The sequence below is a fragment of the Clinocottus analis genome, unplaced genomic scaffold (assembly GCF_023055335.1).
Source record: "Clinocottus analis isolate CAN_PGR_092001 unplaced genomic scaffold, fCliAna1.0.p SCAF_14, whole genome shotgun sequence".
Lineage (NCBI taxonomy): Eukaryota > Metazoa > Chordata > Actinopteri > Perciformes > Cottidae > Clinocottus > Clinocottus analis.
The window spans coordinates 13,680,315-13,707,562 of NW_027175865.1; the positions used below are offsets into that span (position 1 = coordinate 13,680,315).

A 27,248-nucleotide genomic window follows, 5' to 3' on the forward strand; every position below is an offset into this window, starting at 1 on the left:
TGTTGTTCATGTCCTTCTTTTACTTGTGTTTTTCTACAAGGCAGATTCATCCCATCATGGATATATGTTTACTCTTAAAGGAATCATCTGCCAATCAGCCGGAGCTCTTGCATGGGACGCGTTCATAATAAACTTAGAAACAGTGAACAAACAGAGGAAACCTGCCCCTCTGAACCCAAAAAAGCCAAGCTATAAATATGCTGGATAGTCTGACTATTTCATGGTGAATGGGGTCTGCACAATAGATGTGCCGTCTGATTAGCTACACCCACGTCTTCAAATCTAAAATTAGTCGGCGGATTTATAATACAACTCTCGCCGTGTCTCCTTTTTAGCTGCCCGTTTCCTGTGCGAAAAATGTGGTCTGACCATATGACCTATGGATGAATAAGACGGAAAAGGTGCTGATTAATATCTGCTCAACTCAACTACGTGATTCAAATACATAAATATATATATATAGCTGTGTCAATTAGGCTGCGTGGTCTGTCTGCACACTTATAATCGCAAAGGAGCCAAAGCTAAACATCTTATTCCCTTTCTTGGCAAAGATACATACTAAATATTAACTTGTGATGACTTTCATTCACAATTGGTTTGCCTTATCTTGGAAAGAGAGCATGCAAGCTACAGTAAGCTGTTGCTGCCTCTTTTGAAGGTCAGCTAAGAAACTAACAGCTAACCTTCAATTAATAGCATATTTTGTCTAGCGTGCGTTTTATGTGCTCTTGCTCTTTCTTTCTTTGTACAACTTTGTATGACTTAAATAAAGTAAATTGAACTTGGCAGTTTCTCACAGAATTCAGCTCATTGATCTAAAATCTAAATCTGCAAAGCAGACAGAGCAATGCAGTGTAGTAGATTTTGTTTGTGGTTTTGTTTTAGTCATGCCCGGCTGTCAATATTTTTCCTATCTTGTATACGATAGTAGTACTATAGTTGCAGCATACACAATACTATTTTGTGCCCCCTGTTGGCAACACCTAGAATTGTCTGTGAATACATTTTGAATCAAATCATTTTAAATGTATTTCCATCCTTTCTGCAGAATGGTAACTTAACACTAATGTGTCATTATGTACCAGGTGCCCTTACACTGCCTATTAAAATAAATTTGATTGGCGCTAATTACAGCCCAAATGGTGGTGATGTGTTGTTTAGAATTGATTATTGTAAATAATCGTAGCCCGAGGCTATGCATGCTTCAGTGGTATTCCTGTTTTTAGAGACTGTCTCTCAAGAATAACAGCAACTCATAACCCTGACTTGAAGGTGGAAAAAGTGACACAGTGAAAACACAAATGTGGGTTATATTCAGTATCAAGGGTGAAACACTGTCCTGATAATAGAGCCGCCTACACTTTCCTTCTGTCACCCTGCAGGATACAGACAGGAAAACAATACGCTCATCGCTGTGGACACAGAGGCTGATTATATGCCGCCGTATCATGGTTTCACTCAAACATTAGATAAGCCAATGCCAAGCAATCCTGAAAAACTGATTGTGTGTGGCACAATTATAATCCCCATAACTGGCCTTTAGAAACTTGCACAACAACATCAATCTACGACACAGAACACCCACCGTCATCAATCACGACACAGCTTCATTACATGTTCCACCAAATTAACTAATAATGCTATTATGTAGCAAATGTCACATCAGTCCTCTGCAAATTAGGCCGTTACACTCCAAAGGGTACTGCCCTGCCGAGATGGTCAAAGCCGTAACATGAGCAAATGAAGTGGAAAATAATAAGATAAGAGAAAGCTTGGATAATTATGTCATTGCAGCAGAAACACATATAATGATCCTATTAAATATAATGTATTTCTATAGAAAACAGTTAGCTCCAATTGATCTGCTACACAAGACTTCATGTTTTTAGAATAGGATCTATCTATCTATCTATCTATCTATCTATCTATCTATCTATCTATCTATCTATCTATCTATCTATCTATCTATCTATACTGAAGATTTGATTCCATCAAAGACATACTAGGTGTACAAGGCACTTGTAACTCTTGCTCACATTCGCCTATGTGTGGACTGAATATGTTTTTTGAAACTTTATTATTCTAATTAGGCCCCTGAAAAACAAATAGGAACTAAATCAAATATGAACACTACTCAACCACCCTGAAGAAATGGGGACTACATTTGTTTTTGTTTTTTTATTGACAGGGGGATTAAAGAACGGTGATACTTTGGGAGCTTCAAGGTTGGTATCACAATCTTTTAGGGATCAAATGAGGATCCACATCTCACATGATGCAATCTCACCCAAACTGTACCTTCTCACACTTTTCTTGGCTGTTGTATCTGCAGATTCGAACTTATTGTCCGAAAAGTTTTTTTTTCCCTCTTCGATATCTTTTTACTGAACTAAATGGTGCACAAAGGTGAACAAAGTGCCAGTGAACAAGAACAGTGGAGAGAATCTGCAGGAGACAGACTAATGCAAGCAAGTTACCTGTTAGCACACCACAAGAATACAGTCACTACATCACCCAGGAGAAACCACAGAAACCACGTTTTGCTGGACCACGTTAGGGTTAGGGTGTGACCTGGCTCTAATGCTTACATTGTGTGTCACAGTGATTGAGATCCAGCTGGATCCAGTGCCCCTGTCCTGTCATCAGGAACAAAAAGCCATCCCCCTGGGCGTCTTCGCTCGATTGCAGCTGAGGATGGGTGTATACCTAGAGGAGCTGGAGCATCACGGAAACTTGATAAAATGGTTGCTCGGGGAAAAAGAGTCTTTGTTTTGAAGGGAGATTCCTCCGACTATAATTAGTTACCCGAAGATCTGCACAGTGTCAGATATATTTAGGCTAGAAAATTAAACAAAGGGGTCTGAAGTTATGGAATTTGTGAGAGCACAGATTGATAAAATGGAGGTTTGAGCTTGTGTCTGTGGTGTTTATAAGAGGATAAACATTCCCAGTCGGGCTTTAGATTGGTTTTCCCCCACATGTACAGTACTGACATGTTAGTAGTGTCTAGGACTGAGATGGAACTTATCCATTGGAATCAACATTCCTTTGAGAACAAGGTATTTGTAATGGTTTTACCCCCCACATTTTTGGATCTAGTACATGTTAAAATTGGAAAAAAGGGAGGCTGAGGAAAAGAAAAAAAAGAATTCTGGGCCATTAAACAAGATTAGATATTGTGCTGACGATCATAGTGGAAATAAGGCTGCGTTAATTATTGAAGATTGCTTGCCTTATTGTGTTTACTGTTGTGTTGGCCGTTACTCTTTTTCAGCAGAAACATAAGTGCCGCAGGGATGACTTATTTCACTCGGCCAACCACAGAATCGCATTGGTTCCCTCGAGAAAAACACAAAGGGATTTGTCCATTGGATTTGGGATTATTGCAGAAAATAAACTCTGTGGGAAAAGTTTATGATACACATTTTGTTGTGCAAAAGAATCTTCACAAATAAACACCACAATCATGATTTTTGAAGTAAATGCATTCGGCTGTAATAAGGAAAAAAGGCTTTAGACAAACGACATGGCCACTTGACTTCACGTCACCAACACGAAGCAAAAGACAAAGATGTCAAAGTCTTCTTTGACATCTCATCACGTTTTGTAGCCACTTGTTACTAATTACCCTTTTAAGACATGCAAAAACTTGAAAATTCACTATTGACAGATTTTGTATTGTTGAACAAAATGTTAAGGTATCGTAAGCCTGACTTTATCTCAGGGATCTTACCAAACACTCATTTATATGAACCCTTTGATTTGGAGCAGAGAGAACTATGGGTGTGAACATGAAGACTTATTTTGAATTTTTCGGACTCATGCCTGCAGGACAATGCTAAACTATAACGCCAACAAGTATCTCTCCATTAATTTACAATGCACTGATTTAACAAAGTTGATATAGAGTCAGGTTTACTGTTTCCCCCTACTTTCAGTATTCATCCCGGCTGCAGGTTGATATGTACAGACACGACTGCAGTGGCCTTAGGCAGTTTGAAGCTGAAAGTAAAACTGAAAACTAGAAATGTTGTTATGTCTTTATGTTTTGTCTCGGCCATTGTCAGCTTCCCATAAGAACGAAACTTTTGACGCGAAGTTCCTTGAAAGTGTATACGTCTATTTTGTCGGATACGGTGACGATAATGTTCTGATGCAGTTTCCCAAAACGCAATCGTCTTCAAGATTCAGCAGGGATGAATTCTTACAACAAACTGAATTTGATTTCTTGAGAGCATTGTATTTATTATAGAAAATGAACTTGAATGAGGGCGCAGGGTGTTTGAGCACAAATTGTAAAAAGTAAAACTGATGTTGTGATCGTTAGCGAATAGAAAATATGACTCATGTCACACTGGATCTTTGAGTGACTGTAATGCCTTTTTCGCTGCAGACATTTTGACATATTTTGACAGTGTGTCATACCAGGGAAAGCACAGGTGTAAATGATGACACCGGTGAGAGCTGCATCCCATTCAGGTGAGGCAGTAGCGCGGAGCGGCCCTTGAGCCTAATGGCTCTCTGTAATGCTTCACTGGGACGCCTAACTGGAACATCATTAACCCTGTTAATGAAGAGACCAAATCCATAAAGGTGTATAATCCTCATCTACACTCAGATATGTCTTTGGGTCATTACAGTCAGACACCACTTCTGATGTTTATCTGAATGTTAACAAGTGTTGATTATTAAACCACATCCCTAAATGTGAATTTATTTGCAGCTGAAATACCTTTTTGTCTGTTTGATTTCTGTTTGCTAAGAACTACAGTGACCAGCTGATTCAGCAGATGACTGAACCTTTTCATAAAAATGGAAATATATCTGTGAACCATTTTTAGAGATTCTTCTCTCGAGCGCCGGGAGTGTGAGGATGTAGCTTAAAGGCTTAAATAAGGACTCTGGACTTTCAGTTTAAAGTTTAAAGTGTTTAGAGTTGGAATGAGAACGTGTTGGGTTTGTATTACATTTAAATCAAATAAGAATTCAAACAACCTGTATTGGCTCACTTTTTTTCTATCCTAATCAGCTAATTCTCCAGTTTTTTATTAGATATTTCTCATCATTTCATCTACCATCACGCACTTATATGACAAAGTAGATTGTTCTTCTTTTTCCACTTCTGTGAATTTACTCTTGAAGAAATCAAGTGTATTTCCGGCAGCCGACTGTGTGACCTTTTGGTTCAGAGTAGTACATTTCAGGAACTACATCCCATTGACATCCAGCCTTTTAAACAGAATTCCTCACAGATAGTGGCGATAACTCGGGTAAAAGCAGGTGTGGCATTCACGGAAGATCATGGTTACGTAAGAGGAACTGCCAGGATGATAAGAATCAATTCGCAAAACAGTTCAAATAAAAAACCATTCCCGTAAAACCATCCATGACCGCCGCTGCTACTTTCGACGGTCACTGAGACGGTGCGGCGCTCTTCTTTTAGTATCAGATGACAAAGAGCATGTCTTCTGGGGAATGTTAAGAAAGGTTAATCTTGTGCGCTGGGAAAACAAACACTGCTTCGTTGGACGAGGTGTGAGCCGAAGTCTGGGGAGGTCTGCGGGAGTGTGAGCGTCTCCGGAAAATCAAACAAGCGCTGCACGCCTGTTGCCCGTTTCAGCATGATTAATGATCGGCTCCACTGCATCCCGTTGATCCACTGCATCACATTGATCCACTGCTCACTCGCTCACTTGCAGTCCCTCTCACTGATTCATGGCCTTCCAATGTTAAATAGGTGAGGAAGCACTTAATAAACAACTGAGTGATCCCCCCCTCCTCCCCCCCCACGTAAAGAGGAATGACGGGAAGGAATTCTTGTCGCATGACTTCCGCGTGTTTGTGTGTAGGTGGAAATGTAAAAACTCCTTCCATTTTTGGAGCTTGTCTGTGTCGGTAACATTACTAAATGATGAGTCAAGCGTTGTTTTGAATACAGAACATAATTGCATGATGTCACTGGTGTGGGGTATTAAATATGAATCCACCCTCTGCACTCGTTAGAGCAGCCTCTCCAGATCCTGCCCTGCATTCAGAGAGTTGTTTGGTCCCCTGTGAACAAGAAGACAGAGTGTAACGCCGAACTCAGATCACCTTTGGTCTCTCTATAAGTGTGGAAGTGTAAAACTAAACCGACAGCCGTGTCTGACTGTGAAGAGGGCTCTCGGTGAGAATGTCAATGCCGTGTGAAGTCTTTCATGAAAGCAGTCGCTGTTTTACAAATTGCTCCCAACTGACTTCATCATTGAGGCTGAGGAAGCTGCAAATCAGTGGGAGCTGTCACAGCTTTCCAAAAAACTCAGATACATTCAGTCATGCATGGAATGGGTGTTGAGCTGAGGCCAGTGATCGACATTATACTCCTATTTCTATTCCACCATGACTGACCTGTCTATTGCTTCGAGTCACATGTCAGCTGTTCATGAACAGTATAATTAAAGTTTGAATACTTTTTTCTTATAACTCTGAGTGTACTTCCCCTCAATTGTGCAGCATATGGACATTGTCTTTGACTGTCTGAAACAAATGTATAGATATATCTTCTATGAATGTATAAAAGTTATCATGAGACAGGAGACCGTCCCGGCCCAGTGCAATATGACTTTATCATAAATCACCTCTGATCAAATAAATCACATCATAACAGTTCAATGTAATGTGATGTATATATTTATTTGATGAATTATGTTAAATGTATAGACATTTTATGAACTAATTTGAACGGTTATAAGAACATTATTTCTAAATACTTTAATACTATACTATATTGTTCCATGTTCTTAATGAGAAGCTTGTTCGATGAAGTAATTCATCGTCGAGAGTTTTCTGTTTGTCGTCTTTTTGTCTAAATGCATTCACACATTTGCATAACAGTGCTCTGTGCTGCCCGTATACTGCATTCATGACAACAGGTACACACATCGACACAGTATTTGTCAGTCGTGTCCCGGCATCGGATCCCAGTGGACGTGCATGACACTGTGTCCGTGTCCTCTTTGACTCCGATCTGCCACCGTTCATCACGTATTCACCTGCTCCATATTTACAATGTCTGACAGCAGATGAACATCATCAGGTGTATGAATGGCAAAATTAAGATCCGGATCTGCCGTGTCCCACAGAGGACAGTGTGCTGTTTACAGAGACACTATATCTGGCGTACGTGTGCCCGCACATGCAGATGACAATCTGGACTACAATGTGAAGAATGCCGTCCAGTACAGGCATGCCGGGGAGTTGTATTAAGAAATGCAGATGTCTGTTTAAAGTAAGTGGAGGAATGTCTGGCGGTCTGGGGCCATTTCTGCAAGAAAAATGACACACAGGATATGTCCCACTACTGCATATACGGTACACACTTTTGTCTTTGAATGATCTGAGTGCTGCTCCTTAATGAGTCTCACCTTTGAGCTCGGTGAGGAAGCAGCCAGGAATGCCAGCTATTCAAAACATCGATGTCACTGTGTATTCTCTGGACGGTGAGCGGGCTCTTTGAAGTCGTCACACTTGCCACTTGACTCTTGAAACGACTGAAAGTTGCTCATTTATGCCGTGAAGCAACGTCTCCTTCTCCCCCTGGCCCGAGCCGGCTTCCTTCCTGCTCGGTCCTGGCTGTTTGGTTTTGACTAGACTTCATGTTTTGGTATCAGCGGGCATGTTCGGACCGGCGGTGCTGATAGGCCAGTCTGTCCCCAGTCTGTCCCCGAGCCGCTCTGGTCCCAGCAAACAAAACCAGGAAGAGCAGGAATGTACCGACGGCGGCTTTTACTGTAATCGCAAGACTGCAAGGGAAAACACAAAAACAGTTAATGTGTCACAAAGGTTCATAGTGTGCAGAAACATTTCAAATATATATATATATTTTTTAATTGTCTGCAGTACCGCAACTTCACACACTTTGATGATGATGTGATCTGACCTCCTCCTTAAGGATGGAGTCTGTTTTGGGAAGGGAAACAAAGCTCTTTTCATACTTTTTAATCCCTCAAATTCAGATTTCAACATTCCCTTGCAGGATTTAATATGACACAAAATGATTTGAATGGTAGCACATGCTGGTTCTGATGCGCACAGCGGATTGTAAAGGTGTTCCTTTGCTACATGCAGAGGACCACAATCCTGTCACAGTTTCAAGAATTAGTTTTTTCCCCATCACATTAGACGTTATCTCCACCAAAATGTATCGTCTGCATCACCAACAAAGGTAATTGTCATAAAAAGATGGCCTTTAATATTATGAAAGTGCAGCCTTTGGCTATGTTTGCCATAAATTGCGAGCTATTTAATGTATTTCTTGTGTTTATTTTGATGATGATATATACAACACACTGAATGGATACCACCCACGTGAGAGGAATGACCGTAAACATTCCCTATTTTTGTTTATCTGCAGGTGGAAATGCAAAATTCCTTCTTTTTTTTTTACCTTTTTTGGAGATTTTCTGCATTAATCACATTACCAATTGATGAGTCAACGGATGTCCTGAGGTTTTGGATACCAAACACAATTGCATTACGTGGCTGGTGCAGAGTATTAAATATGTATCCACCCTCTGGACTTGTTAAAGCAGCTTCTCCAGATGCTGCCCTTCATTCTGAGAGGGGTTTTCTACCTTGTGAACAGAAAGACAGCGTAACGCCAAACTCAGCTCACCTTCGGTCTCTCTATAAGTGTGTAAGTGTAAAACTAAACTGACAGTCAAGTCTGTTTGTAATGATTGTTATTTTTGAGAATGTAAGTGTTCTCCTTCAAAGAAAGCCGTCGTTTCTTCACACATTGATCCGAACTGACCTCATCATTGAGGCAGAGAAAGCTGAAAATCAACTAGCATGCATTCAGCCATGCATGGAGTGTGTGTTCAGCTGTGTCATGACACTCAGTAGGTAATGTGTTCTGCATAACTGATCTACCTCCACGTCGCCTTCGACTGTCGACCACTCAAGAAAGCATTTTCTAATGCAGTGTATGTACAATGTCCATCCACACCACACTCAAGAAATGTGCCATTGAATAGTGCATGTGGGCATGTAATACATTATTTGTATATCTCCATAATTAATGTATTGGGGTACAATAGATATTTGCAATATCATGACATTCTTATTCGCCTCAGCTGTACTTTATCACAAATAAATCAAGCTTATACATGTAATCCCCACCATAGTCATGTTTCCGTACGGTCCCTAAATTAAGTTATTTGATCGCTAAATGCACATTAACCACAATTCCCAACCCCTGAATGTGTAGACGCAAAAGAAAACGACCGGCTGGAGCAGAGTGAGACGTTCACAAACAATTACAATCACACGATCACAATTTACTATCAACCAGCGTCAGGGATAAAAATGGGGGCAACAACATGGAATAAGGAGCTAAACAATCCAAAACAATGCAACTGGTGTTATGACAACAGCGTGATTAAGGATGCAATCTCAACCCCCCATCCAGCCCATATCAGTTCCCTTTGCAAACAGCAGACATGCTCCTGTTATTCCTTTGTTTCTTTTCCTCTCCCGGTTCTCTCCTGCGCTGAAGGAATTCAGGAGGAATGCAGAAAAAGCATCCTGTTTTCATTCTTAGTCAGCTTTTTCACACTCCGTAGCGGCCGCTGGGGTGTATGAGTTCTTACTGACGTCAGGGTAAATAACTAGGATGTCAGTAATGGAGACACAGGTGCGTGCTCACTACGTTGTGCATCCTGCACCTTCACTCCTGGTCTTACAAAAGCACAAGCCAGTTGCACTGCACACAAAATACAAGCAAAAAAACATCACATTCACTTGTGATTGACTTTGAATGGTCATTCCTTAAACAGTTGACCTGTCACCTGGGACGTCCTGAAGATAAATGGAAGTCTCCGACATCCTCCACAATAAACTCTCGCTGCATGCGCTCACGTCCCTCTTGCAGAACAGCCTATCTAAAGTAAACATCAGTGTATGGAGCAACAAGGGCACAGACTCAACAGCATGAAGAAATAACCACACACACCGTGTACAAAGAAATGCTCCGTGTAGTAACCACATACTTCAGTATGTCAACTGTGAGCCCGTTCTGTTGTGACTTCAGAGTAGTGCCACTTGAACGTTTTTCTGCACAGTCAAGCTGAAGTGAAGGCTTGAAGTATTTTAGTCACAGCAACATGCATGAGGTGGTCATGGTATTGTATTTATGGGGTTATCTATCAATTTAACTCTTCTTGGAACAATATGGAAGTTAACTTTTATGGAATAAGATGTTTTTTATATTCGACATCTGTCGTCCAACCCATTTTATACTGTAGTCCTTTAAGATGCAACATTTATTGAGCAATGACCAACTACACCACGTCACCATTTTTCTTCTTTTTGTGGCAATAGAATAACAAGTTATTGTTCTATTACTTCTACTATTATCCTCCATTATCTCCTTTTCCCTCTCATATCTGTATGCTTATTAAACTCTGTGATGCGTTCAAAGGTTTTGTTCAAGTTATAACTTTGTCAATCACACTGACAGGTCATTGCTACAATTTGGGTTCCCTTTCATGTCTTTAAGAATACATAAATACATAACAGGCTGCAGGTCCCTGATGGTCGGATGTAAAACAGGTTCAAGAGAGAAAAGAGCCGCGTTGTATAGCAGCTCACAATGACATGCTCTTTTTAATGGACCTAAAGTATTTTGTACTTTTCAACGTATGTTGGTTTCTAAATGACTGATGGGGATAAAAAAAAATTGAAATTGGTTTAATATTGAGCAAGAACGTTTTATCCGGCAGCAGCTAAACGGGCCCAAAGCGCTCAAATGAGCTGCGGTGAAATGGATTGGGGAGATTCTGTTAACGTACGTCCATAACGTTGCCAACGACCGCATTATGGAAAGGATCTACAGAGAAATAAAAGGCTTTTACCTTTCGCTTTATCCGGTCCACTTATAGGGGAAGTCAATTGATGGTGTGGAACTGCTCGATTACTTTGCAGCCCATTTGGCGGCAGCATCTTTTTCCCCTCAATGTGGGATTAGTTTCAAAAATTGGTAAAATGGGTTCACGATGCACTGCAGTTACCCTTTTTTAATGAAGTGTGAAAGTAGGATACATCACACTGCAGTTTAATCTGATGTTCACTTTGTGATTGGTCACGGGCAATCCCAGCACTTATGGATTTAATACTTTCAGAGCACAAATGCATCGCACCAAAGCCGAGACGAGTTTTCAAGAGGTTTCTTTTTGCGGTTCTGTCGCTAAAAAGTGTGTTTATGTGAACCAACCACAAGATGTGAATCTTTTCAAGTATGGAGCTTTTTCGGTGTCCTCCGGGACTTCTGTTCATGATGACATTTCCACAATACCACATAAAACACATTAGAATCATACAGAGTTAAACGTCAACTAACATCAAATAAAGTTAGACAGTGGAGATTTTTTTTTTTGCATTACTAAATGAAAGGTATTTAGTAACAACAGGTATTCAAGGAATTGAAAAGATGATTTCCTTCATTTTCAATTTCTTATTAGATGAAAGAAGAATACAATGTTTATCTATGTTCTATCTATGTTGAACATGAACCTGTGGTAGACCCTCTGACAAGATTGCCATCGTAGTATTTAATAAGTTTGAACAAAAGTGTTTGCTGAAACATGCAATTTGCAGCTGAAGATAGAACAAATGACACAGCAGTTAATTATCACAGTCCAATAATAAAATCATAATAAAATTCTGCGACAGAATCTTTTCTCGAGTTTTTATTTTCGCATACAAAGTTCAGTGCGTCGTTCATACACATATAAATACATCTCTGAATAAGTTAGAGAATAAATAAATTATATATATACAATTTAAATGTCTGTAAGGTGATAAACCGTCCTTCATATACAGCATTGAGATATTTCAGGATGGATATTTTCAGGGATGAAGAAGGTTTTTAGTTCCATGTGTCTGTGAGTTGACTACAATCAAAATCGGCGGATGGAGAAAATGGTTTATGGCAAAAAGAAAAAAGTGCAGGCCACAGACAAATAGCTTTTGGTGTGCAAAAACACAAGTCAAGAGTCATTGTTTCCCAGTGGCTAATTACAGAGGAATAAAGTGAACATTTGTCAGGGGAGAAAAACAATTGTTGCATTATTTGGCAAGCTGCAAGCCATTGAAACCTTCTGGCTTATCTTAAATCAAAACATTAAACTGGAGCTATGCAATAAACACTCGGGCCAACACAATAGACCTAATGTTGTTGTTATGCTAGCAGAAAGTGAGTGACTATGTGTGTGTGAGAGCTGACAATAGGCCTTGTATGAAGCTAATTGTTTGTGAGATAAATCCCAAAGAGATGACCTTCATTTCACTGAGGCCATGTGAGCCAAGAGTGAACTAGCTGCCCCTTTCAAGTACTGCCGGATAATTAAAAAGCAATTTGCTTGGTTGCCCTAAAGGCTCGAGCAGCAGATTCCAGCTCTGATACAGAGGAATATAAAATATGAAGATCAACGACACTGGAGTAAACATTGACAAACAATTCACCAACAAAGTACAGAGCTGATATGACTTTGGGATATATAACGATTCTATAAACTCCAGTGGAGGAGAGTTCCAATCAGATGAGTCCCAGGTGTGCTCATAAAAACCCAACCCTGGATCAGTGACTCAGTTTGTCGTTGTAAACTTTTGTGATGTGGTTCCCCAAGAGGACAGACACCAGCTTGCGTGTCCTTTCCTTGGCTTTAATGGATTTTTCCTTGCATCTGTTGTCAAGTTCAAAAAGGTTCAAAGAGAGTTTAAGAAATATCTCTCCACGTCTCCACCCAGCATTGTTCCTGCCGTCGGGTTTTTGTCTCGTGGAGCCGCCAGTCCTCCGGAGCTCTGTTTTGTTGATCAAATGTTTGACCCACTGTCTCTTTTTCCTTCCATCTTTTCACCTCCACATCCCCAGAGCTGGTAAGTCTCTCGACAGATTTTAAAAAACCCGTTGCAGGCATTGAAGGCAGCTGGAGGAGTCTCCGGCCCATGGAGGTTGACTCCATTGAGGTTTAACCGCTTCTGGCGATTGCTCCGTCCTCTACCTCCTTGTTCTGCTGCTCAGTCTGTTTACTCCACTCGGGTTCTTGTTTGATGACCGGACCTCTTTTGCGATCGCAAAGTTGGACTTGATTACAGATCTGTAGAAAAGAGCAAGAGAAAAACCGATAAGCTTCATATGTTCTACAAATGATCACCAAACAGCACAATATGGATCTAAACTTGGTTCTAAAATCTCTCTTTGCATACCTGATAGAGTCCAGCAATTTGTTGCTGTTTGTGCCTGCAGACTCCACCACTGGGCCCATGACATTCGTCCTTGGATCCTTTGAGCTGTTGAGAGATACAACAACAGCGTTAAAACAAGGACGCGTAAGCCTCCCAATGGGAATGAAAGCTTTGCAAACTGAGGATTTTATCTGTCATTATTAGCTTAATTGAAGCAAAAGAAGTTCAAGGTCCAGTCAGCAATTTCCTTGGAATTCCAAACTAATACATCTCAAGATGTCTTATGGGCAGGAATGCAGGGCGCGCCATCCAAAACACCACCTAGGATAACATCTAGAGGCGGTGACTAATCCATAACTCGTGGTTTCACGAACGCAATAACTCAAGGACGCAACAAACATTTCCTTGAGCAAAATCAGTAATCTAAACATTCTAAAAATAGCAGCATGTCTAATAAACCTTTGTGATTTCGTTCAAGGCCTCAAAGGAAAAGCGGGCCATTCTTTGCCCTATGACGACTACCCCTATATTGTGGTAACATTATCACGCACTGAATCATTTGGCCTCAACTCTGACTCATTTTCTACATCAACATGCTTTGATACCATCGAGCATCCAATGAAGCGTGTACGGGATCGGACAGTCTTGCATTGTCGTAGGTCTGGGTAGATTAAGGGAGTTAAGGAAGGGAAGTTACCTTGCATTGCAGAAGCCGGAGCAGGTTTTATCGGCTTGGTTGAGGCATTCGCAGCGCTCAGCTGAACGGCGGCGCCGACGAGACAGGGGACTCCCAAGGCCGTAAGGAAGGAGCTTACTGTAAAAGAAAACGGAACATTTTAGGACAGGGTTGGAGAAAGCTCGTGGGATCTGGAATTAGTTACAAAATCGTCACAGAGTGAGATGGTTTACTCAACATCCCCAGTCTAGTTGCAAAAAACATCTCCCTCAGTGCATGTCTAAAGTCCTCTGATGCCTCACCTTGGTGTGTTGACCCAGATAATATCCAGGTGGCAGAAGTAGATGCACTCTTTATCATCCCAGCTGTTACAGGAGCAGCGTTTGGTCCTGACTCGGTGTTTGTGTGGAGCCTGAGCTGGCAGCTCTGCCCGGTCTGATAACGGGAGTCCACAACCTAGAAAAACACAAACGATCCCGAGATTAAAAAGTGCCAACTAATCGTTTGCAGTGTTACACTTTGTGACAATCACATGTACAGTAGACACAAAAGAAATCCACCTGGTGAGTTAACACCCACAGACGAGGTTGTGATTAATGGTGTCAAATCAAGTAACTTATGATGCAAGTCCAATATCCCTGCAAGAAGTGCTCGTATCAATAATGCTGTGGCGGCAGTGTGATTACTTTTTAATAAAAGGTAAATACATAAACTCTGGATTAAGGTTATAGACAACACAGTGATTGTATTGTACTTTCTGTGGTTATTGGCTGAGAGTCAGAGGCAGTAGTTTGTCAAACCAGCATCTTCTTCTTTTGCTTCAACTAATTTGTGCTGTTTTTTTTCAATTTTTATCACATTGCTTATTTTGGAAATCCTCAAACCCTCCAACCTTTATCTAAACCAGTCAATAAATAACTGATGACACGTTGCATGTGGCCCAAAAGGGATTGATAATGGAAGAAAATGTATAGATTTCAAGCTTCAATCTTCAAAAGTATTTTACAAAAAACTAATCAAATAAAAGTAACTCACTCTCTTGCAGAGCCACGCAGATGAAGAGTAAAGTCATCGTCTTGCACATGACAGACGCCATCGTCCTCATCCTGTGTCTGGTGTTCGGATGTGTAAAAGCAGCAGCAGTCAGCTCCAAGAGGTGCAGACGAGTCTGTACGCTGGACTGTGTTGAGGCTGAGGAGCTGCAGCAGGTGCTTTGTGTTCACTTTCTCGCCAGGGCATCTACTTATATACCCCCTGTGAGTGATATCATGATGGCCCTCCTACCTCAGTGTTACACAACACACACACACACACACACACACACACACACACACACACACACGCTCCACCTGCCCTCCTCACATTCCAGCAGTGACCTAAACAAACAGTCCCGTCAGCGCCCCCAAAAGGCCAAGAAGGGAACATGTTGTGTTTACAGGCGGTGGATCGTGGTAAAGAGCCAGAAGTTCAGCATGTGGAAGTTAGTTGGAGTATTCAATGTTTTGCTTTAGAGTTTAGATGCATTAATGTTTAAGCATCTATAATGTTGTCTCTGATTAAGGTGAAGCTACTACTCATGAATACTGCTGAGTAGTTTCATCAATATTAATACAGAATATTTTAAATTATTAGTTGATTTAATTAAAATATGTATTGAGTAAAAAAAATACAATATGTGCTTTCAAAATGTAGTGAACTGGAAGCATATACCAGCAAAAAAAGTTTTTATATTCAAGATAAAGTACCTCAACATTGGGTTTAAGTACAGTACTTGAGTAAATGTACTTATTGCATTGCACCACTAATTTGTGCATCGAGGATAAGATGAACAAATCAAAGACAATGAACAACCCCACAGTTATAAAAAAAAAACTGTTTATACACATGTTTAAATCAATCTTCGGCAAACTAAAAACTTTCAGTTGCATCTCATGGGCTTCATCAGACACAATGTTTTCTCAGTTGAAAGTATTCATCACTAGTAAAAGCAATTACTTTTTTTTGTTTCCTATTCATAGAAAATATGAAGGTATTTTTCATATATTTACTACTCTGCTGTACTGAATGTTCTATCCACCAGATATGGACGCTTTAACAAATGATACTGCTTGCACCCCCCATGCTACTGTAATTAAAACAGCTTGTGAATTATAATTGGGAAATCTGAAAACCGCCTCTCTTGATTAATTGTTGAAGCAGCAAGCTGGAGCGTGTCACGCAAAATAATACAAACGCTTGTGTTAAAAAAAAGTCTGGCAGCAGACGACTGTCATTGAGACAGGAGGTCATGCGAGGCCGTGACCTGACTCGTGTTTTTCTTTCCTTTTACTTTTTCCAGAGGCGTCGGGCATGCAGGAATCGGATGAGGCCGGAGGCGGCAGAGGAAGAGATGAGCAGCGGCAGTTGAGACAGACGGAGGGGCTTGCGTGTGCCACACGTCCTGATACGAGGACGATGGAGTCGACGAGGGCTGTTGGCAGCCCCACGCAGGAAGTGAGGATGAGGTCATGGCACAATCGTCCCACTCGCCCCGACTCTGTCACAGAAACCCATATCGAAGAGTGTAACATGCTTTGAGCTTCGTAAAGAGATACGCAGCCGGCTGCCACATCAGCTTTTTGTAACCCCCCCCCCACACCCTTCCCAAACACACACATACACACACATACACCATAATTCATATAGTGCACATACACACACACATAAACAGCACCATGGATGTAGTGCACAAACACCCACACACTCTCTCTGTCAGTTTACACTGCCTATCTCTTGACAGTGACAAAAACAGATGTCATGAATTTGACCAAAGCCTGGCCGCCCCCGTACTGTCTAAACAGTTACAGTAAGTCATGCAAACACTCTCAGGATGCCTCACTCTAATCAGCTGTACAATGCGTTACACAATTGAAATCCACAGGTCGTTAGGGACTAATGAAGTGTGTCCATCTGTTTACAGGATACCACAGAGAAGAACGCACGGGCCGATGAACTTGGACTGAGACTCATGGTCGATGCAATTTTATTTAAATAAACAATAATTACTTATTGCTATTCTCCTGACTTTAAAGGCTAAATGTGAAACTCTATGCTCTAGATTGTATATTGTGTACACCTTTTTTTAACCTCCTACCCACATGTATTTTATCATTTAAACATCCTCATCTTAATCTGTTATCTGGTATTGTTAAAAGTAACTATTTGACAAATTAGAATTTAGTAACACATTTTTTTTCTATGGGTCAATTTTCAGGTACATATTAGTATATACTTCACACACCTTTTACCATACATGGCTTTAAGTACAACCGAAGCCAGACACCCTCCAAAAAATGTCAATAAAAAACAGGAAGAAGTACAATTGTTCAGGTCCTTCAACTCAAAGATGGAACATCTTGCAGAATGTTGACGTATTTCACATCTCGGCTCCAGCAGGAATGCGGAAGATAGAAAGAGACACTGACAGGAACAGGAAAAAACACATGCTGAAACCTAGAAATGTGTGTGTGGTCATAGTTTATACAGGTCAGGTGGTGGAGGGAAATGGCAACAGGATGTGACAATGCAGGACTGGCATTTGACCAACTATTTGGGGCAGTGAAGACAAACAATACTCATCAAAGAGCAAATATTTGTCCAGCGGAGCAGACTGGAGGAACGGACTCAATCTCAAGGAACCCCAGTGTCCCCTTCCCCTGCGGCTTTCACCAGACAAGGCAGCAAAGGAAAATGTCGCCGCTGCAGTCGCAGTGTAAAAAATGTGCCCTTATCTAATTCCAACTTCCGGCTGCTGCTGAGGAATGTGAGGATAAACAAATAGCGGAACCGTGATTGCTGAATCCTTCGAAATTCCTCTAATATGAGGTTGAACATATGGGCTGCGACACAATACCACACAAACAAGTCCTCTCATTCAGGACACAATGAACGAGTTTTTAAAAAAAAAGTGTGATCGGAGAACATTGAGCAGAAAGCGATGGCAGGAAGCAGCATAATATCAGGTCTCCGTGACAGGAAAGAGCAACGTGCTCCTAGCAGCTCAGCATGGCTAGCTAACCATCAGAGGAAAAGTAACATGCCGATACGTCAAAGGCTAACACACCATTCAAAAGCTCAGCTGGGTTTCGGGTGTTAGCTTACATTTAGAACATTTTGCTTACTTAGCCAGACACAGATGATAATATCTCAAGCCTCATTCATCATTTCAGCCTCCAAAGCCAGTGGTCGCAGACGAGAATGAGAAGCCTGCTGTTGTCCACCTTTGTCTGAAAATTGGAGCCCATTGTGTCAAAAACTACTATTATAAATTTCTAGGAGCAAATGTGGCACCATTGTCGGTTCAAATTGGCAATTTGCATTGCAAGAAAGAAAACGCGACATTGCAAGGCAACGCGCGGGTTGTTGACGTCCACACACCGGCAGCTTCTTCTCTGCTGCAGCTGCAGATTAAATCACTTATCAGAGCTTTGTAGTGGATGCAACTTATGATGCAAAGTGCAATACTGCATACAAGTAAAAGGATTGTTTTTTTAAAAACTCCCCTGCTAGCCTGCTAGGTATTCATGTTTCCATTAGGCTGATATTGTGAGTGCAGCACAAGGGAGACAGTTTCTGCATGAGATCAGCAGGAATCCCTTTCATTTCAATTTTTACCACCAGCAGGAATGTGACACCACATGAGGGGAAAATGCAGACCAGTCATCTGAAAGAAATGTGTAAGACAGGAAGCTATGAGGCAACTGTCGATGCCATCTGAGGTAAAAGAAGAGCGTGGAACATTGACACACACACACACACACACACACACAGACATAACCCTGATATGAGTGAGGTGGAGAATATGTACCCGCGTATGAGTAAATGGAGGCTTTGATAGTGGCATCCTTTACCAAGACCGAAACTACTAAACTAAACTAAACCATGAGGCGGTTCCAGTGTGACATGAGTGAATGACGAGGGTGTCTGCAACGACCAGTTTCCTGTAGCTTCCGATACCAGTGAGACCAATTAAAAGATGAGCATAGCTCAGAGTAAGGTGTGACGACCCTCCTCCCATACCCTGGGTGTCTCTGTTTGAGTCTCTGTTACAGGTGCTGTATGGACTGTCGGCAGCCTGGGTGAGCCACACCTGAGCTGGAGTGGCCCGGCCATAAAAGGTCCTCTGCTTTTGGCAGCCGCGGGCATTTAGAGGGAGAGAGATCCATGATGCCTGTGCCATTGATACTGTTGTGTAGGCTTCTGCTTTTGATCAGTTTCTTTTTGCACACACCCATACATGCACTGCACTACTGATAACTGATACCTCCACTTTCATTGGTTTGTTTTGTGTGTTCAAAATGAATTGCTTTTTCAGGCCGCTCGTTTGTCTCCCTGTTTGCTGCAGCTTTGAGTCGGGTTGTGACAAATGTGACAAAGAATTGCATTATTTATTTATGGTCTGGATTAATCCTATAACTAGCTTTCAGTTATATTCCGTGGCCTTCTTCGAGGAGCGGAGCTCGCTCAGGTGTCAGGGTGTATGACCCCGTTCATACTGTATACCTTGTATCGTCAAGATGATGCCATGGTTTAAAGATTCTTTATTTTCATAGGTTGCACAGCAAAATGCTGCAGTAGTCTATTTATTTGCATCGGAGGAATGTTAACCGCTGTGAAACTCAGAAGTCTTGGTCGTCCTGCTGATCCAGATCCCTCGTTTGGTTTCCACTTGAGACACTGCTGTCTATTTAATTTATAGAGGAAATGTTTCCCATCATGATAGGGGATTTATTCGCTCTTCTGGTGAATCTTATCGCGGCAGTCCGCCTTTGGAAACGCGCCACAGTGGTTCAGTTAATTGTGTGTATCACATTGTGTATATATGACACACGATTTTAAGGGAGTCTTTGGTCGTTGTTGTTTTGGTTGCTGTGGAGCCAAAGGTACAGTTGTTTGTAGAGCGCTGGAGCAGGAAGGAATTATCATAAAACAGTAAGTGAATCATTAAAAAAACACTCACCTTGAACTCTAAGGCGACACGCGGTAGGTAAATAAAGTAAAAACAATTAAGGATTTCCATTTTCGTACGACTAGTTTTCTGAAAAGTTATGTTTAAATGTGGAAATGAGGCATTATGTGTTAACACGTGGGCTTAGAGTCGTGGAACAAGTCAGGTTCACAATTCTAGTTTAATTATGTGGACATAATACTGACAACAACCATACGAATCTATTTCGGTTGTGTCTTTTTAAAAATCAAATGTTCTATTAATCAAGCTCTCAATGAAACTATCAACGTTTAGTGAAACTATAAGGTTTGGGTTTCTGTCACAGTCTGAGAAGCAAACTATTTGAGAAAATGGCCCAAATTACATAAATTCTGCATGACGCTAAAATATAATAAAACTAATGAATATCAACGTGAAACGTCCCTAGTGGGTTACTTACACTGAGACAAACAACTTTTGCATACAAAAGGTTCACTAAAATGTCATGTTTAAATGTGCAAATGGGGCATTTTGGTGACTTTAGGTTTCAGGATAAGATCTACAGCGTAGTAATAAAAACCTTCATGTGTTTTCTTTGCACTCGTCTGAAAGAAGACATGTTATGGATGCAAAACAGCCACAAGATTTACCAGATGATGAAAACAAAACAATCTTTTTTTTTTCCTCGACTGTTTCTCCATGAAAATAAATATGTGACAGTCGCTTCAGTCTGATTAATGCTGCTGCATGTCCGTTATCTGCTGGATGATTGATAACAGTATCCGGTCTGATACCTTCAGTGTGTGACGTCATCCCTTTCAGCACGCTGGCAGCATGAGCCAAGATGGACCTAAAGCTGCTGTCTACTGCCACCTAGTGGTCACATGTGACACCTTCAGCTCCGGGAAACAAAGACGAGCTGCTTTCACGGCCAAACCAGCACAGGGCGAGAAAACAATGGCACAGCAAAGCACCACGCAATTAACATCAATAACAGATTGAATCTAGGACGGGATATTAAACTGATTTTCAGTCAAATTGTTTCCATTTCTAAGAGATGGAGTTTCAACATCAAGTACAATCTTACCACAGCCACAGGGTGGTGCCACTTTAGTCTCTGCAGGTTTCAGGAAAACAAAAATGAGACTTTCTGGCTATTTATTTTTAAGCTCTTTAAAAGGGTCAGTAAAACCCCAAAAAAGAGTTGCTATAGAGTTGTTATTTGCCCCACAACTGTAGGTATATTGTGCTTTTGAACTGAGCCATGTTGGTTTTGAAAAAGCTGACTTTTCAGAATGAAACGGATCACTACAGTTGAAAAATTCAACAGCAATATTTCTTCTCCTAACATCCTAAAATCTCTGGATAATGTTCACATCAGACAGTGAAGAGTTTTTATCTGGACTTTATCTTAAATAGAAAGTGTCCACGTTCAAAGTGTTCACAGCAAGTCAACACATTTTATCAATAATTATTATTATCAATCATTTTTAGAAACTTCAATCAGTTGGATTACGATACTGATTTCCATTCATTTCTATACATGACTTATAATTGAAAAAAGAAGAGCAAGTTATTGAGAAAAAAACACACGTGTAACACAGTTTTAATATAAATCTGTAAAAATGAGAAGTTTAATGGTAAACATGAAGATGACAGAGTGATTGTATCATTTATAAAAGCAACAACACAAAAATACATGTATCTGTTTTATGAAAAAAAACTGCACCGTAGCTACCATGTACGTGAAACAGGTTTCCTCTGGATATCAAATTATTTGTCAGTGCACTCCGAATGTCTTCATCTGAAACTTTTCTTTTCCTGAAGACACTAGAAAAGGAGGTGATCGTAAACCCTGCTTCTTGGAACTCAAACAAACACGACAACGACAACAAAAACTGACAAATAATAATAATCACAGCCTTTTAAGAATGACATTTCAAACCACAATCTCGACATAAAATTGCACTTCAAAATACTGGTCGGGGTGAATAAATATTTGCGGTACCTTTCTATATCCATTTTGGTAATACAGTACATTAACACAGCAATAGTATGTCAGAGCTGTCAAATGGGTTAATAGAGAAACTGATTAAAACTTTGTCTATTTTCATTCCAGCTGCTTTTGCATATAGTACATCATTTGCATAATAGCACATAAATAAATTAACACCGATGACATCAAACAAGAGGGTAAAAAAAGATTTACAAAACATACTGCATATCTAACATAGTGTCTATATATTATTCATATAATTACATAACAGCGTCATTCAGAAGCGGTGCTGAAGTGCTCTTGCCCTTTGTCCTCGGTCTCCAAAACCCGTGTCGTGTTTTGACAACAGGCTCTGGTTCTCAGTCTTTTTGCACTGTCCCTTCAGACTCTCCCTCCTATCAGAGTTGTGTCTGGGAGGAAGGAGCCTTTTTTTGGCCTTGGGCGGACTCTGGGTAAACACAAACCTCTGTAACATGTGCGTGCGTGACGACCCGCGGATGCCTCGTCTCTGTCCCGGCACCGGACGCCGGCCGGACGCCGACGCATCCCCGACTGTCTCCGCGTAGTGAAGCGTCCGATCGGCTGCTCCCGGACATCCCCCGCGACGCCTCGGGGTCCTGCGGGCTGGCTCGGCTGCTGGGCGACGTCTCTTTGAGAGTGTCCGGACGCAGCAGCCGAGGAAACCTCCCCTTCGGAGCGTCACTTAGATTCCAGGACCTCCCGGCGGGGCCCGGCGGGGCCGCTATGGGGCTGCTCACCAGGCTGTACAGAGGGAGGGTGGAGCGGGGCTGAATCATGTGAATCCCCCCGATGGGAATCAGGAGGCTCGGGGCCCTGCTCGACTGCTGGGAGTGCAGAGGGAGGTGACTCAGGAGGGTGTGGGCTCCGCGAGGCCGCGCGGGATGTGGGGTGGTGTGGGTCAGACCAACGTCATCCACGAACTACAAAGGGAACAAAGTGAAGTGAAACTTGAAGCACACGCCAATTCATTTCGTAATAATAGAAGAAAAGCTTGCTGATGTGTTAAATTGACTTGGTAAGTCTTTTGGAATTGAGTGTAATGAGTTCGAAGCGGCCTCTGTGTGTGTGACGTATCAGCAGCTGAAGCCGACAGAGATGTGGGGTTCATCTCAGGTCACCTGCACCAGACAGTTCATACATTATTCCCATTTCAAAGCCAGACTATAGTGACAGTCTCACTGCATGCCTGCGAGCCTTTGTGCTCAATTTGGATTTATTGCTTGGATATGATTTTTTTTTTTTTTTTTTTACTAATAGCTATCAGTTTGGATGTCAAGAGTCCAGTATAGTGGACGAGAGCGAATTTGGGAAAAGCATATAAGGAGGACAAGGAGAAAGAGAGATCTGTTTTTAAATAGGGCTCTTTTTTAACGGCTGCTACTTGTGTGGAGAAGTGTGTGTGTAAAGTGGGAGCCAGGAGTGGTGGGAGCGTGACGCCATTGGCTTAACGACCCAGAATTGTGACGAATGTCGGTACAGATTGACATAAAGTAGTTGCATTAACACTGTTCAGACTGAGGTCCAATTGCAAAATAAATAATCTGACCTGTGTCTGATGACCAGACTTCTGCTATTGCAGGACCACATATGAAAGTGACCCCCGATCTGAAGTGAAAACATCAGATTTCATGGGATTTGTGACGTTCACACAGCTGCTTTAAATGTCCCACCTCGCTGCGGTAATGTACAGCCGTACTCTGTGACATCACTGTAGAAGTTCAACAAAGCACACTTCAATATGTACGGTATGTGAACATTAGGACTCAGCCTGTGGGTTTATTTCTTGATTTTGCTTTGTGGTTAACCCGTTATGTATTGTATGTATGTACAGTATATGCAGTGGGCGGGACATTTCAACTCTGGTGTGGAGAAACTCTCTAATAGTGTCACTGTGTCTAAATTATCCCAAACATATCATTTTTTACAAACCAGAGTGTGTATGTGTGTGTATATATATATATATATATATATATATATATATATATATATATATATATATTCTGGTGAAGATAATTCGGGCTGATGTCACTATAGCGTACATTACAGCATCAGAATGGTGAGCAACAAAATATATCTTAATAAATATCCTAAAACCAGGATAAAAAAACATGTGCGGTAAGAAAATCTATACACGAAAGATATTAAAGAAAGTCAACTGTGTTCTTATTTGAGCATATACCCACACATATGTACCCATCAAATACTTAGGGATTTAAAAATGTCTCCCCTCCTTGACACACGCAGTGTACAGGTGTAGCTCTGATGTAAACAGGTATGTCTTTGTGTGCAGATGTGAAGAGAAAAAAACGGCAGAGAATGTGAATTCGTACCTCCTCCTGTGAGGCCTCTATTAGAGGAAGGAGGAAGTGGTGAGGTTACACCATAACATGACCACAAGTATTTTTATTTCTTTAATTCAGGTGAACGGATTTTATTCACCCACGTTGTTTTCGTCGGCGACACGCGGTTCCGATCCCTGGTGCTTAACGATCGGCCGGAGTCTCGTTTTATCGCCGGCTGCCCGGGGACAACACGCAGCATCTATTTGGGAGCTCTCCTGCATTATTTTAAGGTTCGGCGCTGCAGGCTCGGTGTGAGTGATAGAAAACAAGAGAGTTGCCTTTACTTCCCTTTCCAATAAAAGTGCGACTTTCAAAAATAACCTCATGTGTACCAGCCTATCTATATTTGTTCTAGATGTTGACTCACTAGGATTTAACTGAGCCGCACAAGATTAGCTTTGTGAGCCAAAAGCTGATGTATTTAAAACTGTCGGCTGAACCAACAGAGATGGAAGTCACAGGTGAGTGAAGACCGCGGGTTTGAACAAAAGCCACGCTTTGACCAGCGTTAATTATACACGCGACAAAAACAGAGCATCGTAACGGATCCAGAGTAAGACCAAGACAATGGCCGGGTTAGATTTCATGACGAAAACTAATGAAAACGCTGCAGGAGATCTTATGTCACCGTGTGTTTTGAAGCAAAAGCTGAAGCGACTCACCACTCTCGCATTAGACGACCGGCCTCTTGGGTGAAGACGAGCTTGAGACGGAGCAAAGGAGTCCGCAGGGGAGCCTGGAGGCCCGGAGGACTGGACTATTACAGGAGAAAGACCTCTAACTGGGGAGACTGGTCCCATAGTGGAGGTGGAGACATGACAACCGGGTGAGGAGGGCGAGGAAGAAGAGGGAGCCGGGGACTGGCGAAGTCCGGGCGACGGGTTACGAGGTGGAGACGGCTCCCTTCGCGGGATCACGGCTTGAGCGCTCGGAGAGCGGGAGCCTCCGGGGGACGCCGATGCCGACGTGTCGAAGCGCCTGCGGGCGAATAAGGCCCTCCTGGCGCTGGCTGAGCTCTTCGGGGTCGAAACCACGGGGGAAAGCGGGACGGACCGGCTGGGTTCAGGCTCCATCGGCTGGCCTCCTGGATGAGATTTCTCACTATCAGAGGAGGCAGTGTGGGAGCTTTCAGCCACCGTGGACCTGCTGTCTTCCTCAGGTCTGCCATCTTTGTCTCTTGCACTGTCGTCGTCCTCCTCATGTCGACTTTCCCCTCGATCAGAGGGCTGATGACCTTTTTGTTCATCTGGGTGAAGGGAACGTTCTTCACAGACTCCTAGGACAGAAGAAACGTCTCTTTTTGAGCTTGTGTTCTTGCGCTAACAACCAACTCCATTCTGTAGTTAAATTCATTCAGTATCAAGCACTTGGCAGATATTGATCAGTCATTTAATGCACATAAATACAGAGATTTCCTTCTAACTTGGGCTATTTTTTTTTAGATCTTGTCATGCCAGCTGAGACTAAAACAATATTTTCTCAAACCTTTCTAACTACATGACATCCAGGACATAATATGGACCTGTAAAGGCGTAAGTGTGTCTCGTTTTGGCAGGTTAGTACCAGCCTGGCACATTTTTTCCCTGGGTGTAACGCTAAAGTGCCTCTCCCAGGTTTCTTTTCCCATATATCTTACATCTTGGACGCCCACGATTTTTTGATATGCACAGAACCAATGTTTACATTTCTCTTCAAATGAATGTGAAATGTGAACGCTCAATCAAAGTGACAAAGTGTAAGTCAACAGAATTAGAGCGCTGTTATTTATTCATCAATTCAGAGACAATCGCGAGTGGCTCAGGTTACAGCAGTGGGTAGTCACCAATGAGCACTGCCCCAAGCGGTGGTGCAAAAAGTTACTTTAACGTTCACAGTACTTCAGTTGGACAGTAAAGTCCAACTGAAGTACTGTTTTTTGGGGGTTTTATCAAAAAGAGGAAGAAAATAAAGCCTTCTACATCAGAAATGCCCCTGTTGTGTTTGACTGACGGCTGAGCCATCGATGTTATCGCATTAGCAGAAGTTTTAAGCCGCCACACACAAGATAACTTCTGTTATGACATCATCATGTTATTAACACTTAATAAAACAAAAAGCCATCTCTCTGACAAGACACCATGACCATAACAGTTAAATGACCGCTGTAAGCTGATCCTGCTGCTGTGTGAGCAGAGGACTGATCTCAGTCGCGATGCGATGGAAATAGTGGTGAATGTTTCTCAGACCGTGTTCCTATGACTCAAACCCACACACACTGTACATTACATTACAAAACTGCTCAGATATTTAATCTAACGTAGGTGCAAGGTGATGACACATTGCCGTCTCCAGTGTGTTCAGGAAGTTAAAGAGACAAATCAAAGCACATCCTGGTTGCTTTGGTGTGCTGAAGCTGAAACATTTTTCCCCTGGTGTGTATATTACACATGCTGGTCCATGTGCATAGATATGGAGATAATACCCAAAAAGCTAACGTGGATGCTAATGGTAAGCTATGATGGAAAAGTCAGTACAAGAAAAAGAGAGCACAGGACATGTCATTTGCAACGCATCTTTGTATTATATACAATCGCATGCAGTTTAATGTCAGTTGGACTTAAACATTCAGTTTTTAGCGTTAAAAAGAACAGCGGCACTCGTCACTGATATTTGATGGCACATCAAATATAACGGCATGGCATACCTTCATCTGTGCCATCTGGGTAACGACAGCTTTCTTCTCCACGGGACTCAGATCTCAAGTGTTCAATGAGGCTTCCTGTGAAACACAACCGACAGGCTGAGCTCATGATGGATGCATGATGGACGCACAGCGATTGCAGACGTCACTCGTAATTTCCTTACCTTTGGCTTCGGGAGAAAGGTTGCAGTGTTCGCAGTTGTATGGTGGGGATTCTGTGTTGCGATGGGGGCACTTTTGCAGCACACTGGCGGTATTCTTGAGGTGGGATCCACAGTCCTCACATTGGCACTTCCCTCCACCTCCACCGGGCACGAGAGCGCACCTCTCATTCGATCTGTGGG

The 27,248-nt window shown here is 41.9% G+C and overlaps 2 protein-coding genes across 4 annotated transcripts in view; both read right to left on the reverse strand.

Moving 5' to 3' along the window:
* Positions 1-11,756: 11,756 nt before the first annotated feature.
* On the reverse strand, positions 11,757-15,012 carry edn2 (endothelin 2). Its single transcript, XM_068576079.1, has 5 exons — positions 14,936-15,012; positions 14,203-14,356; positions 13,922-14,038; positions 13,246-13,329; positions 11,757-13,136 (listed from the first exon to the last, which is right to left on the reverse strand). The coding sequence occupies exons 1-5, from the start codon at positions 15,003-15,005 to the stop codon at positions 13,037-13,039; spliced, it is 525 nt and encodes a 174-aa protein (XP_068432180.1). The 5' UTR covers positions 15,006-15,012; the 3' UTR covers positions 11,757-13,036.
* Positions 15,013-21,764: 6,752 nt separating this feature from the next.
* hivep3a (HIVEP zinc finger 3a) overlaps positions 21,765-27,248 on the reverse strand; it is a 32,823-nt gene continuing 27,339 nt past the window's right edge. For all 3 annotated transcript variants that reach the window (XM_068576258.1, XM_068576257.1, XM_068576256.1), the window contains 4 exons: positions 27,069-27,241; positions 26,908-26,982; positions 24,887-25,500; positions 21,765-22,802 (listed from right to left, as the gene is read on the reverse strand). In XM_068576258.1, the coding sequence (XP_068432359.1) occupies positions 22,260-22,802; positions 24,887-25,500; positions 26,908-26,982; positions 27,069-27,241 (1,405 nt within the window). In that variant the 3' untranslated portion in view covers positions 21,765-22,259. The remainder of the gene's footprint in view (positions 22,803-24,886; positions 25,501-26,907; positions 26,983-27,068; positions 27,242-27,248) is intronic.